The following is a 20,797-nucleotide window of genomic DNA, read 5'->3' as shown; positions in this document are numbered from 1 at the left end:
TAAGAGAAAAGAAAGAAAGGCAAGAAGGAAAAGAAATATTTCAAAATTAAATACATAAACAAAGAGAAAAATTAGGAGATAAGAGTTATGGCAATCAATGTAAATAAGAGTTAGATTTATTGAATCCTATGTTCCTGGCGCTGAGCTAAGGACTCTGCCCTGTGCAGGTAACAGAATCAACCTGCAACTCTTTCTGGCTTTGGGGTTTGAAACGAGGCTGAGCCCTGAAGAGAACTCTATGCAACTAGTAACAAATGTCTTGGTTAGAAACCTTGAGGAAAGGAGACTTTCTGTCTCCCAGTCTGGCAAGATTCCCTAAACTGTTGGGGAGATGGGGAGAGGTGGGAGAAGAATTAGCCCTGTGATGCTTCTGGGCTGAGACCACAAGCCCTTCCAATGAGCCCTAGACAAAACCTAGAGGCAGCAGGGACCCTCGAGGCCCATGTGCCAAGAGAACAGGAAGGTGCTTTTACCAGGGCCCAGGGCCAGATGTACGCAATTTGCCCTAACTCCTCCATCAGCGAATACCCTATTCCAGGAAGCCACTATTGACCATCCCAGCCCTCAAGTTTAGGCAGCCTGCTTTAGGCCTCCCTGACCCCATCTTATCACGGACCATACCATATTTTAATCTTTGTATATGCTTGTTCTCCTTCACTAGACTGTGAATTCTCAAGAGTGGGAATTAAGTATCTCCTGTGCCTGACACATAGTAGGCGATTTAGTTCTACAACAGAAGAATATCACTTATATTTGACTGTTTCCTCACTAAACTCTAAACTCCATAAAATTAAAGAATATACATCTGGTTTTATGCACAATTAAATCACTGGAGCCTCACACAGTGCTTGGGACAGATTAGATTATCAATAAATATTTTTGAATGATTAATTCTGTCTTCTCTATGATTCTATCTTCTCTATCTACTGTGTCACGTTCCAAGAAAAAGCATCTTCTTGACATTCTTTTCCTTGTAACGACTTAGTGTTTTAAATTGTTTCTGCCCTTTAACGTTTTAAAATTTGTCATCATTTTCCCGTTTTCATCCTCACACTCACATGGCACATGATCTCCACTATTTGAAAGTGTGCGATTTTGATTCAGCCTTGTATTTATCCTTCTATTGCAAACTGCCAGCCTTCCTATCAACCTCCGTTACCTAACTGCTAGAATGCCATGAACCAGGGGCGGTACTTAGAGGTGAACAGTTAGCTTCCAATTTACAAGCTTGCTTCTCTCCGGGGTAACTGCAAAGTCACACGTTCCTGGGTGTGACCTTTTCACGACATAATCTCCTCCACGAGTGGGTTAATTAGATTATGTATGACTATAACCGATTAAATTAAAAGTGTGGTATAATGGAAGAGTTAAAATAGTATTCGCTGGGCAAGGTTGTGGAGTTTTTAAAAATATATGATATAGGCTTTCATAAGAGAATAAGAGAAACAAGGAAAACATGTTCCAAATTACCTTCCAAGCAGTTAGTCTGGATTGACAGTCCCACTGACAAAGGAGGGAACCAAACTCTCCTTCGCACCGGTGTCGGCAGCCGCAGCCGGCGCCTCTGTGGGCGGGGCCACCGGAGCCTCCAGGGACCCAAAGGGAGAGGGGGCGGGGTCAAGGCGGGTCCAGGCCTTCAGGGGCGGGTCCTCAGCGGGCGAGGGGCAGGCTGGGAAGAGGCGCCATATTGGCGTCGGCCGCGCTGTATTGTCATAAATAGAGCCGGTTTTCTGGTGTTTTCACTACTCGGTTGGATGCCTCGGCCGTAGTAAGTGAGACAGTGAGCGAGCAAGCGAGCTACAAGCGAGCGGAGGAAAGTGGACAGGAGGAGAAGGGAAGAGCAAGAACAGGACTCCAGAGCGAAAGACTCGCCGGTGAGGGAGGCGCAGGAAGCGATGAAAGAGATGTCTGCGTAAGTGGTGGGGGCCGGCGGTTGGGGGCGAGGCAAAACGGGGTGGGCTGGGGTGGCCGGCCTGGCACCCGTTTCTGTTCCCTGCCCCTCGCGCCGTGCCCTGAGCTCTCTCAATGGTCTCCTTCCCCTCTCCCGGCCGTTTGGCAAGGGCACCTCCCCTACACCCGGCGGCTCACCTGGTCACCGCTGCACAGACTCGGGGACTGCAGGAGTCCCCATCTGCCCCTGGCTGCCCTACCTCTGAGGACGCCCCCAGACAAGGTTGCGGCGGAAGAGAGGCGCGTGTGTCCGTGGGGAGAAATTGTCGGTTACTCTCCTGCCCCCAGCGCTGTCTGAGCCGGTCTCTGCTCCTGTCTGCATTGGCGCAAATACCATCCCCCTCCCTCCCCCTCCTCCCTTCCTGACCGGCTGTCTCCACGTCTCCTGGAGTGAATGACCTATCCCAGCCCATGGGTTTCTCTTTCGTAATGACTATGGTCTCCCTGGTCTCCCCACCTATCCACAGTACATCTGCCGGTCTATACCTCCTGCTCATACTTTGATAAGTCAGAAACAGTGTCCGTGCTTGGCAAGATTTTGTTGTAGCTTCTTACATTTTAGTTTATTAGGAAATAATTTAAACATAAAGAAAAATGCAGAGAATAACATAAGCATCATTTGTGTAGCCACCATCCATCTCTCCCAAAGCATAACTTTGCGTGTGTGTGTGTGTGTGTGTGTGTGTGTGTACACACATATCTTTATTTAAAAGAAAACAAGCATACCGAATACATCTGAAGGATTCTGTTACCTTCTTCAGTGGTCCATCCACCTCCCTCTCCAGAGTTCCCCACAGTTCCAAATTTGATGCTTATTGCTGCATGTTTTTTATGCTATTACTATACATGTATGTGTCCATAATCGGCATTGTTTTACTTGTTTTTAAGCTTTATATAACTAGTATCACACTTGTCATTCAACAACTTCTTTAGTACAACATAATATCTTTGAGATTTGTCCATGATAGTATTTTCAGCTCTAATTAATTAGTACTACTGTATTGTATTCCATTGTAGGGATACACCCTAATTTAGTCCTTTTCCTGTTAGTGATTATTTTAGGTCATTTCTAAGTTTTTTTTTTTAATGTTACAGTGTGGCAGTGAACATTTTTGTACATGTCTCCTTGTACACTTGTACTAGACTTGCTCCAAGGGTGTTTACTTATAAGTGGAATTGATGAATGGAAGGGAATGTGGAATTCTGTTGCTTGCCTTGTTTTCCTGTCTAGATGAGGGAGGTTCAGAATAATGGATTTGGAATTTCAGTGCTAGTAGGGACCTTGATAGTCAACTTTTTCAGCATATAGATAAGAAAGTGGGGCCCAAGGTAGCTGGTGTCATAGACTTCACTTAGACAATGAAGAAAACAATTAACTAGAGTGACAGAATGTTAGGACTATAAACTCTGATGCAAGCAAGGAATGTTAATGTATGTTTTGGGAACAAATCTAGTTGTGATTGCTTTTTAAAAGCTAGACTATTTCACTAGGACCTGCTAATGGGATGTTTTTGTTTCTTGGGGGGGGGGCATTGTTTTTACTTAGAGCTTTCTTTCAAGTGGCTGACTGCTTTTCAAAGACTGACTGTAGATGGTACTTGACTTAAGTCTGCAGGGTGTGTAGTGGAGGTGGCCCTGGCCCAGCTCCCATTCAGGCTCTTTGCATTTGAGCTGAGTGGTGTTGGTACAGCTGTCCTGATGCCAACACAGGCTGCTTTTGGCTTGAAAAGACATCCTAACCATGAAAGCTTGAGGCAGTATGAATAGTCCTTCATCAACATAAGCACAAAATATCCTTTTTTCGTTAAAAAAAAAAAAGCGGGGCTCCAACCATTAGTACTTACTAAACTTTTAAGGTAGCTAAAGTAATGAGTGGATTGAGAGATTTAATGTATCAGTATATGGTACTTTAAATTTTTTCTGCTGTTTCATTTTTCTTGAACAGAAACACCGTGCTGGACAGCCAGCGTCAACAAAAGCATTATGGAATCACCTCTCCAATTAGCTTGGCATGTCCAAAAGAAATTGATCATATTTACACACAGAAATTAATTGATGCCATGAAACCATTTGGAGTATTTGAAGATGAGGAAGAATTGAACCACAGGTATGTCACTTAACAATGCAAAATATTTTATAGTACATTCTTTAATCATTAATTCTGTAAACATATATCAAGTACCAATTATGTCCCTGCCTAGGGATATAAAAATGACAAAATGAAGAGAAAACTTGGCCCTCCTGGAGTTTATATTTTAGTTGAAGGTTAGAGGAGGAAACTAACAATTAGCCAAGTAAGTAAAATAAATACAGTGTTACACTTGACAAGTGCTGCTGAGAAGAATGAAGCTGGGAGAGGAGGTTGTCAGGGAAGGCCTCATTGACATTTGAGGGAAATTTTAAAGGTGAGAGAGGAGCTATGTGGGTATGAGGGAAGAGCATTCTAGGCAGAAGGCTTGAGGTGGGAGTGTACCTGGTATATTTAAGAAATAGACAGCAGGGTAGCCTAGATATGTGAAGCAGAGTGAATAAGAAGGGAAATGTGGGCTTAAAGTAAATGAGGTGGGAAGGAGCTTGGAAGGAAAGGTCACTTAGGACCTTGAAAGCCATTTATAACGGTTTTGGCTTTTACTCTGAGTGAGATGGGAAGCTGTTAGGGTTTTGAGCAAAAGATTGACATGATTTACTCATGTTTAACATAGTCACTCCGGCTGCTTTACCGAGCATAGTCTGAAGGGGGGTCAAAGGCAGAAGCAGGGAAACTAGTTAGGAGGCTATTATAATAACCCAAGGAAAAACATGATGGTGGCCAGAACTAGGGATGGCAGTGGAAGTGATAAGAAGTAGTAGAATTCTGGATGTATTTTAAAAGTAGGGTGGTTTAATGACTGTGGAATGTGAGGGGGTGGGAGGGGAGGGGTCAAGGACGATGCCAAGATTTTTGGTCTCAGCATCTCGAAGGATGGGATTCCATTACCTGGGGAAGGCTGAAGGAGAAGCAGGTTCGGACAGATCAGGAATTCAGTTTTTCATGTGTTATCTTTGAGATGCCTAAACTCCTCTATCTTCTTTTTTTTTTTAAATCTGGATTTGGATATGCCATTGGTTGCAAGTTTGTTTTAATATCAAATTGCTTTTATTAAGTAAATTTTATAAAAATTAGCCAATAAATTATTTACCTGTTTTTATTATCCAAAAACTCATAACTGTCAGTGAGAGAATGCTAACCTCTATTATCACCACACTGAATTGATTTTATTCCATAGTAAGGCCAAGAAAGTTGACAGTTCAGTTGGCCTCTGCAGCTTTATTGAAGGTAATTTTGATTTTTTTATTAGGCTTTTTGAATTTTGAAAATAGCTCAAAGACCAAAATACTATCAATCACATTTATCGTCTCTTTGGAACTCTTAGGAACCTAAGAATGCCAAAGAGATGTGCCATGTGTCAACAGATGTGATAGCATTAGCACGTGTATAATATGCTTTTACTCTAGCACCAACACAAAGGTACTGCCTATATGTTTAATTACTTTTTAAAATAGTTTGTTTTTGGTGTGTGTTTGTTTTCATCTAAAGCATGTTATTTTTTATTATAGGCTGGTTGTTCTTGGTAAACTGAACAATTTAGTAAAAGAATGGATTTCTGAGGTCAGTGAGAGTAAGGTAAGACTCTAAACTAAATTGAATTCATAGTTTCATTATGTCCTGGTAGTAAGATGCAGAGTTGAGAATAATCAGAAATACATTAAAACTTTTTAGTATACTTGGAAATGAATTGGTGTAGATATTGAGTCCTAAATAAGTGAGGATTTACCCTAGAGGTAGCCAGTGTCTGACTGGAGTTCACATAAATGTCTTGCTTGACTCACATGTAGTAGATCAAAATTTAACTACTGAGATTTTACTTTAAAAGCCAGATTTCAGACTTCTTGTGAAATACCAGGTCTGGCAGCACTGGGCCTTCCTTTGTGCAAGGCAGGAAGAGGCTTGAGTGGAATTGGGCTCCTCCCCTTCAGTGCTTCATGGTCCCCATCACTCCCTGCTCTCTCTGACACAGCAACTGTCAGTTATCAGTTTCTGTGTTTCTTATGTGTATACTTTCGTCATTTGCATTCCTGCCTGGCCCATGAGACATAGGAGTTTGCAAACCCTAATTTATACTTACACAACTTTTTCCCCCCTCTGGTAGCTTAACTATTTTTCTTCTAAAATCGATTACATTTTTCTTGCTTGCTTAGAGTATTTTGAGTATAATTGAATTCTCATTTGTCAGGGAATCATCACTATGAATATTATTTTACTGGCTGTAGTAAAATGAGGTGTAGGGCATGTTCAACTGGGTAATACTATTTGCCCCTTCACGAAGTGGCTCAAACTGTTGTATTTTAAATTTTAGGGTTTTTTTTTTTTTTTTTACAGTTTTCCCATCTCTTAACAGCATTCAGCTGAAAGTTAATGGCTCACAGCAGTAGTGTCTCTCTCTGTCAAATCCCTTTCTGCCCACTAATCTGCATCAGTTTAGAAATTAGATAAACACCTGTTAGAATTCTTTCTTTTACAACTTTTATTATTTCCTTCTGTACTTATGATACATATATAAAATTGGTTCTTTTAAAAAATGGGCTCTGAATAAGGTTATGAGGGACTGTGCTAATCTACAATCATTGAGTTTAAATAAATGGTCTTTACGCTGTTTACTTTTGCTGCCAAATGACTATCTGGCTCATTTCTGAGCTCACAGCAGGGTTATCAATAGTAGAGGTTTTCAGTTAGGTTGAATTCTGAGCAGGTGAAATGCTAGTCATGAGTAATAAAAAAAAAAAAAAAATCATGCTTGTTTCTCTGCTACTAGCTGATCAACTCCTTAAGAAATAAACCTTATTCACCTGTGCAACCTCAGGACCGAGCTCAGGGATTGAATAAATGTTAGCCCATAATTGCTATGGGTATGCAAACCAGATACACAACTTGCTAGAATTCTTTTAAAATCAGAGTATCAAGCTTTATGACTTCTTGTGTGGTCTTTATGTCAGCTGATGTGGTTGTGCTGAGGTCTTTGCTCCCATCCATATTCTAGGATACATCAAGGGAAGTCAAGTGTTAAACTATTCACAAAAGAGGCTAGATTACTTTATTGAGAGATACACCTAACTAATTTTCTTACTGTGTGGTTTTTTGCACCTAAAAGAAAAATCCAGTAGAATCTGTTCCAAGGTCAAAAGGGTTTTTTGTTTTTAATTATTTAAATTACTTTTTCTCTCATTTCATTCACATCAGTGCTTTAATCTGCAAAGACCAGTAGCTGGTTTCCATTTAATTTCTAGGCATAAAACCATTGTTAAAAATTTGAGGCTTTGCCACTGTTTGGCATTTTTTAAGCAAAGAAAATAAAATATGTAATCATTTTAAAAATTTTAATTGGTTTTAACATCTTTATTTGCATAGATAAGGTGATTGGTCTTTTTTTATATCATTATAATTCCCTTTCATTTATGCATATTTTAGTTTGAAAAATATCTGAAGGATTTGAGTTAGATCAAAGATCATTTTAGTATTCTACACACAGTTGGAATATTTAAAGTTTAAACAGTCCAGAACTCCAAGTCAAATCATTTTAGTTAAATACTGTGGTTTGTGGGGAAAATACTTTACTCTGTGATTCAGTTTATCACTTTCTCATAAATCAAGAAGAAATCATGCTTTTCAAAGTAGGAAGGTAAACTAAAAGGGGCTTCTCTATCCTTTTGATTCATGTTAGTCATCAATAATTTTATTAACTCTTTCTAGCTATTATTTGTGGTACTCTTGAAACATGTCCGTTAAACAGAAAATAACAAACATAATGTCCTGTTATGCAGATACTTTTAGTCAAGTTCATTAGCAGATATTACTCTCTGGAACTTGGATTGGGCATTTTGGGGAAATAGAAGTAGTAGACAGAGTTCTCACCTTCAAGGAATTCAAATATAGTTGAAGAGATGGAACTAACATACACAGAATAAAAAAAGTCAATAAATGTAGTATAAAAGTGGTTAAAGATAATAACAGTAGAGGAGCACAGGGGGAAAAAGGAGCTTGTTACAAGATGGATAATCAAAGAAAGCTTCATGAGGGAGGTGGAACTTGAAGTGATCTTTGAAAAATAGATGGTATTGAGATACCCAGAGAGGATGGCAAGCATTTGAGAGAAGGAAAATGGCAAATGCAATGGAAAGGAGACTAGGTTATGTAACGTGTTGGCAGTTGGAGCTTCAGAAGGGAATATTAGGAGACAAGGCAAGAAAGATCCTTAAGAGCATACTGTGGATGTCCTTGGGATCCAAGGATCAGAATCCGTAGAAGAATGCATTGGCAAGTTTTGAGCAGAAGAGTTATGTAATAGAGTTAATTTAAGAACACCAGCCAGTGAATTTTTAACAAAATGGAGTAAGAAATAAAGACTAATGGCAAGAGGGTAACTTATGATACTGTCAAATAGCACAGAATGGGAGTGGGTGGGGAGGAAGTGACATGTGAGGGATATAACCTAAGAATTGGTAAGCCAGGAAGAATAATAATGACTTATAGGTATGGGCAGTAAGGAAAATAAGGAACAAAAATAGAGAAATCAGGAGGTATACCTGGTTTATCATAGGAAGAATTTTTTGCTAGGTTTCAGGCATGTATACTGAAGTGGATCAGAAAGTCTGAGTGAAAATATCTGATGGGCAGTTAGAATTGGCTCTAGAGAGAGGTGAAAAGTAGCATTGTAATTCTGGTACAACCAAAAATATGTTAATTAAAGTTGTTAGATTAGGTCTTATAAGGAGATCATGTCAAGAATTACCCCACTTTCTGGCAGAAATATTACAGAGCTAGAATCAATAAGTTAAGCATATCTGTCACAAAAACTAAAGGGGAGATAGTATTAGTCAAGAGTATGATAACTGTAGAGAGCTGAAAGTGCATTAATTTGGTAGTTCCAAGTTCCTTGGTGACTTTTAAGTGATGGAGCCAAATCAGGTAATTTGGGGGGACAGGTAGGGTCAAGTGATAAAAAATGTTTTTCTTAAGATAGAGATGTGTGCATGTATACTGGACACAAATTTGTCTTGTCTTTCCTCTGGAAATACCTTCATTACTTCAGCTGCAATCAAAAAAGCTCTGAAGTACTTTTACAAATGTCAGGTCACCAAACTTGACAAATGTAGTACATATCAGTAGCATTTAGGCAATTTTTTAAAATTGAGGTATAGTTTATTTACAATATTATATAAATTTCAGGTGTACAACATAGTGATTCTCAATTTTTAAAGGTTATATACTCCACTTATAGTTATTATAAAATATTGGCTATATTCCCTGTGCTATACAGTGTATCCTTGTAGCTTATTTATTTTATACATAGTAGTTTGTACCTCTTAATTCCCTACCCCTATCATGTCCCTCTCCCTTTCCCTCTCCCCACTAGTGACCACTAGTTAGTTCTCTGTATTTGTGAGTCTGTTTCTTTTTTGTTATATTCACTAGTTTGTTTTATTTTTTAGATTCTACATGTCAGTGATATCATACAGTGTTTGTCTTTCTCTGTCTGACTTATTTCACTAAGCATAATACCCTCGAAGTCCATCCACGTTGTTGCAAACGGCAAAATTTTATTCTTTTTTATGGCTGATATTCCATTCTGTATATATACTGCATCTTTATCCATTCATCTGTTGATGGACACTTAGTTTGCTTCCGTGTCTTGGCTATTGTAAATAATGCTGCTATGAACATTAGGGTGCATATCTCTTTTCAAATTAATGTTTTCATTTTCTTTGGATATATACCCAAGAGTGTAATTGCTGGATCATGTGGTAGTTCTTTTTTTTTTTTTAATTATTTATTATTTGGTTGTGCCGGGTCTTAGTTGCGGCAGGTGGGCTCCTTAGCTGCGGCTCAAAGGCTCCTTAATTGTGGCTTGCTGGCTCCTTAGTTGCGACGCATGGGCTCCTTAGTTGCGTCATGCAAACTCTTAGTTGCGGCATGCATGTGGAATCTAGTTCCCCGACCAGGGATCAAACCCAGGCCCCCTGCATTGGGAATGTGGAGTCTTAACCACTGCACCACCAGGGAAGTCCCTGGTAGTTCTGTTTTTAGTGTTTTTTTAGGAACCTTACTACTGTTTTCTACAGTGGTTGCACCAATATACATTCCCATCAATAGTCTACAAAGGTTCCCTTTTCTTCACATCCTTGTCAACATGTATTAGAGCATTTAGACAATTTTAATGCTAAATAATTTGAACAATTGAATGCCTTAAAAATTTTTTTATTTTATTTTAGAATCTCCCACCTTCTGTTGTGGCTACTGTTGGTGGAAAAATTTTCACCTTTGGCTCCTATAGGCTTGGAGTACACACCAAAGGTAATTGCTTTTCTATGTTTTACTGGTAAGAACTTGCAATAACAAACTTATTTGTTGTTCATAATCAGAAAATACAGAGGAAAAAATTCCCATTATCTCACTACTAGAGTACTATATTATTTCCTATACTCATCTTACGTAGTTTCTTCTGTACATATGTTTGTGTATACAAAAATGTAATACATATTCAATATACTGTTCTTGATAATAAATACTTTGATTTGCAGGAGCTGACATTGATGCACTTTGTGTTGCTCCAAGACATGTGGAGAGATCTGATTTTTTTCAGTCTTTTTTTGAAAAATTGAAACATCAAGATGGCATTAGAAACTTAAGAGTAAGTATCCTCTCGTATTTAATATTTTGAATTTGTTAACAGATAACTGCAAAAGCTAGGGCTTATGATGGTTGATGTATTTCTTAAGAAGTTGCTGTATCTTGTTAAAATAACAGTAATGACTAAAAACATGGGCTTTTTAGTTACACACACCTGTGTTGAATCTAGAATCTACCACATACTAGCTTGTGGATTTTGGTCAAGTTACCTATTCTCTCTGAGTCTCAGTTTCCTTAGCTATCAAATGAAGATCTAGTGATAACATTCTTATAAAGTTTTTTGGAGGATTGATGAGATAATTTACATAAATCATTTACTATAATATCTGATAAATGGTTGGTGCACAGCAAATGGCTCATTATGTATAAGGTTCAACTAGTAACTCTTTATGTGTGTATATCTAGCCATTCATTCAGCAAATAAAATTTCAGCACCAATGATTCATCAGATACTGGCCTTAGTCCCACAAATACAAGAGCGAACAAGATAGTTTATGTGAGGGAGGGATTGGGGGTACTAAGCAAACAGGTAGTTTTAATGCAATCTCAAGTGCTTGGATAAGGCGAAGCTCAGAGGATTTGTGTTATTTGGGTGTCTGGGAATGGAGAAGGAGGTTAAGAATTTGTTAGGTTGGGGAATTCCCTGGTGGTCCAGTGATTAGGACGCCAAGCTACCAGTGCAGGGGGCGAGGATTTCATCCCTGGTCGGAGAACTAAGATCCACACATGGCAGTGGGGCCAAAAAATTTACAAAAAAGAAAAAAAAATTGTTAGGTTGGGGGATTAAAGAAGGCTCAGAGAAACGTTTCTACTAAATCCAAATGATATAGATTTTTTTTGATAGATTAGTCATGGGATCTGATATTTTAATATCTAACACTAGTGCTTTTTGTAAATAATCAGTTTTCAGCTAAGTTCAACAAATAGTAAATACCCAGATGATAGCAGTTCTGCCTGCCAGTTTCTGATGAATATTTTTAGAAGGATAATATGTTAGGTAACTACTGTCATGGACATTTTGCGTATCTTAAACAACACAGTCACAAAGTAGAAGTGCTTGCTTAGGTAGAATGAGAAACTAAGAAAATTTTCAGTTTTCCTACTGAGTTAAAATAAAAATTGGGAGAAAAAGTATTCATGTTACTGGCATTTGGGAAGGATAAAGGATTACACCTTATTTGTTATAATTGTTTTCTTTTATTGTAGGCTGTAGAAGATGCCTTTGTGCCTGTTATAAAATTTGAATTTGATGGAATTGAAGTAAGTGTTAAATATTTTTCTGACTTTATAATTGAATTATTTAACCTATATGGGTTTGTTTGTTTGTTTTATAGTTTAAAAATCAGACTTATATAGGCACAAATTTTAAGGAATCAAATACTCTAGTCGTGGTGAGTCCTTCCTCACCATGGAAAAGGAACCAGCCTCCATCCCTACCCCCAAGATGTTTATACACATCCTTCTCATTCCCATAATCTCCTAAAATAATTATATTATTATAGTTTTAGTTGGAGCAGTGTTCAGTGTTTATATTATTACGGTCTTATAAATAATGTTCAAAACTGAGCACAAAACGTACTAGGTTACCATTCTTTGCTGTGTGTCTTTTGTTTTCTTGGGAGTTAATGTTTTGTGTTTTATTTGCTTGACGTTTATACTTTGACTAATTCAAATTCAGTCTCTCCTAGTTGTCTAAATCTCCACTAAATAGATTTGGATTTCTCAGGTGTCCTGTCATTATCGTCTTGAAAAAATATCTCACTGATTCTTCTCACTTCTTCTAATCCACACTGATTGTTCTCCATGACTGATAATACAGCTGTCATTCTGACATCTTTCTTCTCTCATCCTGGGATTTCCTTTTGCTTCTCTCTTGAGTTTTCTTCTTTCTTGACTTACTTTCATTTTAGTGGCACTCATCCACCAGCTTCCTGAAAAAGAGCACATATTTTTGAGATCTTGAATGTTTACAAATATCTTTATTTTGTTCTCACACCAAATTGATAGTTTGGCTAAGCATAGACTTCTAGGTGGGAAATAATGTTTCTCAGAATTTTGAAGGCCTTGCTTCATTGTCTTCTAGCTTCCACACTCTGTTGAGGAGTGTGAGGCCAATTTGGTTACTCATGGTTTTTATGTGACCTATTTTGCCTTTTTGGCCACTTGTGTGATTTTCTTTTCTTCTTTTTTCCCTGGTCTTCATAGTTGTAAAATTTTTGGTAATACACTTTGTTTTGGTATGTGTCTTTTCAACCAAATGTGCTAAGGCACTCAAGTAGTTCTTTCAGTTTGGAAATACCTGTCCTTCAGTTCTTGGAAATTGTATTGAATTCAGTTGTGTTGCCCGCCTTTGTTTTCTGTCTCTTTCTGGAACTCCTAACATTTGTATGTTGGACCCCCAGGACTGCCGTGTTTTTTTGGTTTTTTTTTTTTTTTTTTTTTACTTCTTCCTTCCCACTTATAACTACATCTTCATATTTTTGTTCTGCTTTTTGGGGGTTTTCTCATCTTCTAAATGTTCTCTTGTTTTCCATTTCTGCCATCATATTTTTTTTAATTAATTTTTTTAAATTTATTTATTTATCTTTGCGGTACGTGGGCCTCTCACTGTTGTGGCCTCTCCCGTTGCGGAGCACAGGCTCCGGACGCGCAGACTCAGTGGCCATGGCTCACGGGCCCAGCCGCTCCATGGCATGTGGGATCTTCCCGGACCGGGGCACGAACCCGTGTCCCCTGCATCGGCAGGTGGACTCTCAACCACTGCGCCACCAGGGAAGCCCTGCCATCATATTTTTAATTTCTAAGAATACTTTTTTATTCTCTAAATGTTCCTTTTTATTTAAGAACTTATTTACAGCCTCCTGTCCTTATTTCCCAGATATAATATGTTTTATCTCTGCTTCCTTAGATCTGCTGAGTCTGTTACCATTTGTCCATCTGCTTTCCAGATTTCATGGTTTTTACCGTTGTCTCCTTCTGTTCTCTTTGACTTAGTGGGTTATGCCTTTAAAAACAAAATAAAACTAAAACAAAAAAACAAAACAAAATTTTGCTGGTATTTTAGTGGGGTTTCAAGAGGGAATGAATGTAAATGTGTTGGATCTGTCATCTTATCTAGAAATTCACTTACAAGGTTTTGATTTTTTTTAATGATTGGCAAAATTAAAATGCTTACTCTTAATTTGAAAATTATTCTCCCAAAACTTTGCAGTGATTTTCCAATGTGATATTACCTGCATAGGCCTTTGGAAGTTTTGGTAGAACTTCCCAAACTAATAATTAGAACTTTTTACATTTTTGAGGTGGGAAGGGGGGAGAATGGACTAAAAGGAGAAAAAGTAATATTTCTCTCTCTCTCTCTCTCTCTCTTTTTTTTTTCCATCTTTCCAAAGATTGATCTAGTCTTTGCAAGACTGTCAATACAAACCATATCAGATAATTTAGATCTAAGAGACGACTCTCGACTGAGAAGCCTTGATATAAGGTGTATTCGCAGCCTAAATGGTAAGCTTCTAAAGAGAAATCTCAGATACCTACTTGAAAACAATTAGATGAATAGAGATCTTTTTGCAAAACTATTAATAGACGTTTTAAGAATTAGACAAACTCAGTTAAAAATGATGTAATTTTCTTTATACAAGTAATCTGATCACATTTAAGCATCTTAAAACACAAATTTACTTGAAATGTTTATGTTTATAGCAGTGGTCCTCAAACTTACTGGTCTCAGGACCCTTTTATACTCTAAACATTTTTTGAGGACCACCCCCCCCAAGATCTTCTGTTTATGTGAGTTATATTTATCAATTTATCATATTAGAAATAAAAACTGAGAAATTTTTAAGGTGTTTAATTATTAGTTCATTTTAAAATAACAATAGTAAACCCATTATAAGTGAATATAAATATATTTTTGTGTGAGAATGGCTTTTTTATTTTTTTGCATTTTTGCAACTGTTTAATATTTGACTTAATAGAACACAGCTAGATTCTCATATCTGCTTTTGCAGTCAATCTCTTGTAAAATTTTGTTTTGATTGAAGTATAGGAAGAAATCTGGCCTCTTAAAGATATGTAATTGGAAAAGGAAGTATTTTCATAGCCTTTTCTGATAATTGTGGATATTCTTTAATACTACACCAAAACTTGACTGATGACAATTTCCTTTTTTTTTTAAATAATCTTCTTTCTGGTGGAAGCCTCTTTTTATTTATTTATTTATTTTTCTTTTAAAATTTTATTTATTTTTTGCTGTGTTGGGTCTACATTGCTGCGCGCGGGCTTTTCTCTGGTTGCGGCGAGCGGGGGCTACTCTTCATTGCGGTGCACGGGCTTCTTATTGTGGTGGCTTCTCTTGTTGCAGAGCATGGGCTCTAGGCGCATGGGCTTCAGTAGTTGTGGCACGCGGGTTCAGTAGTTGTGGCTCACAGGCTCTAGAGCACAGGCTCAGTAGCTGTGGCGCACAGGCTTAGTTGCTCTGCGGCATGTGGGATCTTCCCGGACCAGGGCTCAAACCCATGTCCCCTGCGTTGGCAGGTGGATTCTTAACCACTGGACCACCAGGGAGGCCCAATTTCCTTTTTCTTTTCAACAGCTTTATTGAGGAGTAATTGCATACCATAAAATCCATCCTTTTTAGGTGTACAATTCAGTAGTCTTAGTATATTCACAGAGTTGTGCACCACAATCCGATTTTAGAACATTTTCGTCATTCTCAAACGATCCCTCATACCCATTTGCAATCATTCCTTTTTCTAACCTCCAATCCCAGGCAACCACTAATCTACTTTCTATCTCTATAGATTTGCCATTTCATACAAATGGGGTCACGTAATATGTGGTCTTTTGTGTCTGGCTTCTTTCACTTAGCATAATGTTTGTGAGGTTTATCCATGTTTGTAGCATATATCAATAGTTTGTTCCCTTTTTTGCTGAATAAAAGTGATCTTTTTAAAGTGTTAATTAGAATATCAGACCTAAAACTGTATCAGTTAACTTTTTGTACTCTGTTGCATTAAAATCTGTTGGTCTGTCTTATTCTTTGAATGGATCTTTTACCCATGCATGATTTTGTCCTATCATGCCTTAGTCATTTAGAAAATACTGGCTCACAAAGTTATTTGGATCGTCTAAATGTTAACACACATTTCATTATAAAATAATTTTTAAAAAAATCACATCCATTAATGTCACCACCAATCTCATTAGAAAAGTCTAAGTCTTGGAAAGCTGTCAAGCTCACACTAGCAGATACCAGTTGTCCAGAATTCTAATTTTTACTTGAAACTTCAAGTTTTATTATTGGTAACAAATTTTGTCATTTGTTTTCCTAGAAGTGAGGAGCTCACTTTGTTCATTTTTTAGGAACTGTCTGCTAAATACCCAAGTATGAATAACTGTAGTTGTCTTGTCAATCATTCTTTCAAGTAAAACTGGTGTTCCTTGGAAAAAAACAGATAGTTCAGCTTACCTTGAAAATGTTCAAACATCACACACGTTCCTTTCCTGTTTTCTAACTGCAAATTTGTGGTGAAGATAATATTGTCTACTATTTCAGTTTGTTGCCATGGCTTTGATTCACTGCTAAGATACCAGCAGTTTTACCCACCACTGGTTTGGCACCATGAGTGCAAATGTTAACACAGTGAAACAGGCAAAGAAAGCATTAATATTATAGAAATAGATTTGACCTAATAGATTCCCAGCAGTCCACTGACCACACTTTGAGAACCACTGGTTTATATTGGATTGCCAAAAAGTTCATTCAGGTTTTTCCATAAGCTGCTATGGAAAAACCCAAATGAATTTTTTGGCCAACCCAATATTTTGTTTAACTTAATCATTGCATTTTGCTGTATTTCCAGAGTGCAACAGTAAATCACAGTATTTGTGGATAAGGTTTGCATTAAAGCAATAACAGTTTTATAAGTTGGAGGCATTTGATTAACAGTAAAGCCAAAGGTGGAAAAAAGCTAAAAAGATATTCAGACTCATCTCTTATTTTAATATTGGATTGTATAACCCATGTGCTTTTTAATTCTTTGTAAGCAAACTGATTTCTCTTATATAAGAGCTACATTTAAAGTACATAAAGAAATTAAGCCTCATATTTTAGTATCTTTGATATTTTTAGCATTTGAGAGTCAAAGTTAGAAGGACATTTGAATTAACTGGAATTTGTTGCATAATGAAAAATGAATGCTTTATGTTTTTCAGGGTGTAGAGTTACTGATGAAATTTTGCATTTAGTGCCAAATAAAGAAACTTTCAGACTCACCCTAAGAGCAGTCAAACTATGGGCAAAACGTAAGTATCCCAAGTCTTTTATTTTACGTTTGCATTATAAAATTATAATTTTCAGTTGCTCATGGTAGAAGCACATATGGGAATTCCTGAACCTGTTGATACCTTGGGGGATTGAGGTGCAGTAAGCTTTGGAGAAGCTATTTCTTTTTCACGTGTGATGCTTACCAGTGCTCTGATGTGTGACTTTACCTTCTTCTCCCATGGGTGAAAACTAAAAGCCCCTGACTTTACATCTTGGATTGCAGCCAGGGAGTCAGAATGAGTTAGAACTTGAAGAGTAAAACCCTTACTTGTGTTCGAGCTGTCTATGGACAGGACCATCTCATCATCTCTGTCTCCCCATTCCAGCAGAGAGGCTGGTGTATAGCAGGTGTTCAGTAAATGTATTAAGTGAAGAACCTACTGTGATAGTTTTAACCTTTTGTTTTTACCTTCCAACACTCTTCTAATAAAGCCTTGAACTGTACTAGTTTATATATATATAGGATGTGGTTCATAAAAGACCCAGCCCTGAGCTGGCACAGCACAGTTTGTATTATTTGTAACTACATTTAAGCTGTGCTGCACTTCTGGCACCAGGTTTTACAATCTAAAACAGTGCTTTCCAATCAAACCTTCTGTGATGATGGAAGTATTTCATATCTGTGCTGTCCAATACAGTAACCATATGGCCATTGAGCACTTGAAATGTGCACCTGAGGAACTGAACTTAAATTTTATTTAATTTTAATTAAATTTAAAATTAAAAAATATCTAAAGTGAAAACATAGGTCCTCACAAAAACTTTTACACAGATGTTCATAGCATTATTAATAATGTCAAAGTGGAGACGACCACAAAATGTGGTATATTCATAATGTGGAATATTATATGGCAGTTAAAAGGAGTGAAATATTGATACATGTTACAACATAGATGAACATTGAAACCATTATGTTAAGTGAAAGAAGCCAGTCTGCATATTGTATAATTCCATTTATGTGAAATGTTCAGAGTAGGCATATCTATAGAGGTAGAAAGTGGATTTAGTGGTTGCCTAGGTCTGGGAAGACTTGGGGGAAATAAGAGGTGTGTGACTGTTAAAGTTTTCTTTTTGGGGTGATGAAAATGTTCCAGAGTTGATTAAAGTAATGATTGCACAACTCTGTGAATAGAATAAAAACCATTGAATTTTATACTTAATTGATGAATCTTATGGTATGTGAATGATAGCTCAATAAAGTTACCAAAAAAATACTATATATAGGCACATGTAACTTGTGGCTACCATATAGGACAGTACACATCTAAAAAGACCTTAAGCAAGTAGAATTTGTCCTTGGGCTCAATTATATTGTGTAGTCAGGGTAAAGTAATCTGCAGTAACGGGGTATCATGAACAATTTGTTTTTCCTTATAGATTAAATACCATGTTTTGTCAATTATTAGATGCATGTTTTGCACATTTAACATAACTGAAATGATATTTTGTATTTTTTTCTCTTAATGGGACATAAAATCATCTATATTATATAATAACTGAGGACATCTTAGTTTTGATGAAATATGGTAATGCTTCTTTATAGATTGCTGTAAGAAACAGTCATTCAAAAAAAGAAACAATCATTCAAGAAAATGAGTAATATCAATGGTGTATTGTACTTTATGGAGAGATATACAAATTTTTGCACAATACTGAAGTCAGTCCCCAACTTTACAGTTGAATTTTTAAATGCCCAAGAACATGATTAGGGTAGTCCCCCCTTATCTGCCATTTTGCTTTCTGCAGTTTCAATTACCTGCAGTTAACTGCAGTCTGAAAATATTAAATGGAAAATTTCAGAAATAAACAATTCATAAATTTTAAATTGCATGCTGTTCTGAGTAGTGTGATGAAATCTCTCGCTGTCCTGCCTGGGACAGAGATGGTATTGCAGTACTTGTGTTCAAGTAACCCTTATTTAACTTATTAATGGGCCCAAAGTGCAAGAGAGTGATGCCGGCAACTTGGATTTGCCAAAGAGAAGCCTGTAAAGTGATTCCTTTAAGTGAAAAGGTGAAAGTTATCAACTTAAGGAAGGAAAACAACCGTAGGTCGAGGTTGCTAAGATCTACATAAGAACGAATCTCCTATCATGAAATTGTAAAGGAAGAAAAAGAAATACGTGCTAGTTTTGCTGTCTCACCTCTGTGAAACTGTGAAAGTTATGGCCACGGGACTTCCCTGGTGGCGCAGTGGTCAAGAATCCGCCTGCCAGTGCAGGGGACACGAGTTCAAGCCCTGATCCAGGAAGATCCCACATGCCACAGAGCAACTAAGCCCATGCGCCACAACTACTGAGCCTGCGTGCCACAACTACTGAAGCCCGCGCGCCTAGAGCCCATGCTCTGCAACAAGAGAAGCCACCGCGATGAGAAGCATGCACCGCAACAAAGAGTAGCCCCCACTCACTGCAACTAGAGAAAGCCCCAAAGACCCAACACGGCCAAAAATAAATAAATTAATTAATTAATTTTTAAAACGTTATAACCACAGTGATAAGTACTCAGTTAAGATGGAAAGGGCATTAAATGTATACAATAAGATATTTTGAGACAAAAAGAGGCCATATTCACATAACTTTTATTATAGTACGTTGTTATAATTGTTCTATTTTTATAATTGTTGTTAATTTCTTACTGTGCCTAATTTATAAATTAAACTTTATCATAAATATCAGTACCATCCCATGTTTCAGGCATCCACTGGAGGTCTTGGAACGTTTCCTCCACAGATAAGGGGGAGCTAGTGTACTGTTGAAAAGTTTTTCTTCCCTACTTGTGGACCCTCTGAATATCTTTCCTCCTCCCTTTCATTTCTCTCTCAACCACAGATATTGAAAGGTGGGAAATTCCAATGTCATATCAGTAGAGCCCAGTTGGACAGTCAGAACTGAGGCAGGGAACTGAGATGTCTGTATTGGAGGGCAAAGTAGGGGGTAAGATGAGCAGCTTAGGGTTTACTGATAAGAATGTGAGCCTAACATGAAGGTCTGTTTGTTGATTTTAATGTTTCTATAAGGGAGAAAAGTTCTAAGCAAATCTTAGGAGGGAAGTTGTACTGTTCCTTACACTTGAATGTCATGGATAGTAGGTCCTAACAATAATTAACAACTGTATTAATTTTCTAGGACGTGGTATTTATTCCAACATGTTGGGATTCCTTGGTGGTGTCTCCTGGGCAATGCTAGTTGCAAGAACTTGCCAATTATATCCAAATGCAGCAGCTTCTACTTTAGTTCATAAGTTCTTCTTAGTTTTTTCCAAGTGGTAAGTATTCATATGCATATTTTCACTACTTACTAACCTCTGCCTATATGTAAATTTGTTTGCAAATTTAAGAGTTTTGCTTACACCTTTTGTCGTCTTACATTCCTTTTTTAAGTTAAATTTAAAAACATCAAAATTGAGGCAATGATGGGACCCCAGATGGTGCTTTCTTCTAGGGGGACTGTGAATGTGGGCCTTTAGCTTATGAGAGTAGTCTTTGCTAATTACTAGCTATATAGAGGTTAAGATCTCCTCATATGTAAACTAAAGATGATAACTATAGCTGCTTCACACAATTTATTAGGAGTATTCTCAGTAAGTGTTAGCTGTTGCTGTTATTAAATTATCAGAGTTAAGTCCATGAAAGCAAATGAGAAGGAAAGAAAAAATTCAAGTTTAAATTAGTTGCAGCTAATGGGCAAAGTAGTATTTGCCCTTTCAGAGAACACTGCTTTAAAATAAGCAGCTTTTTCCTTTGTATACTCCCTTCGTCAGTTTCTTTTTTTTTTTTTCAATACCAAATACCCA

At 37.4% G+C, this 20,797-nt stretch overlaps 1 protein-coding gene across 3 annotated transcripts in view; it reads left to right on the top strand.

Annotated features, from left to right (window-relative positions):
* Positions 1-1,687: 1,687 nt before the first annotated feature.
* PAPOLG (poly(A) polymerase gamma) overlaps positions 1,688-20,797 on the top strand; it is a 36,073-nt gene continuing 16,963 nt past the window's right edge. For 2 of the 3 annotated variants that reach the window (XM_069541272.1, XM_060026545.2), the window contains exons 1-9: positions 1,688-1,912; positions 3,896-4,057; positions 5,548-5,614; positions 10,258-10,339; positions 10,567-10,676; positions 11,882-11,935; positions 14,068-14,179; positions 16,892-16,981; positions 20,131-20,269. In XM_069541272.1, coding sequence (XP_069397373.1) covers positions 1,896-1,912; positions 3,896-4,057; positions 5,548-5,614; positions 10,258-10,339; positions 10,567-10,676; positions 11,882-11,935; positions 14,068-14,179; positions 16,892-16,981; positions 20,131-20,269 — 833 coding nt within the window. In that variant the 5' untranslated portion in view covers positions 1,688-1,895. Of the gene's footprint in view, positions 1,913-3,895; positions 4,058-5,437; positions 5,459-5,547; positions 5,615-10,257; positions 10,340-10,566; positions 10,677-11,881; positions 11,936-14,067; positions 14,180-16,891; positions 16,982-20,130; positions 20,270-20,797 lie in introns of those variants that run through there. The other variant, XM_060026546.2, reaches the window with a different exon arrangement.

This window comes from Delphinus delphis, chromosome 12 (genome assembly GCF_949987515.2).
Source record: "Delphinus delphis chromosome 12, mDelDel1.2, whole genome shotgun sequence".
Lineage (NCBI taxonomy): Eukaryota > Metazoa > Chordata > Mammalia > Artiodactyla > Delphinidae > Delphinus > Delphinus delphis.
This window is presented reverse-complemented; position numbering and strand designations above follow the sequence as displayed.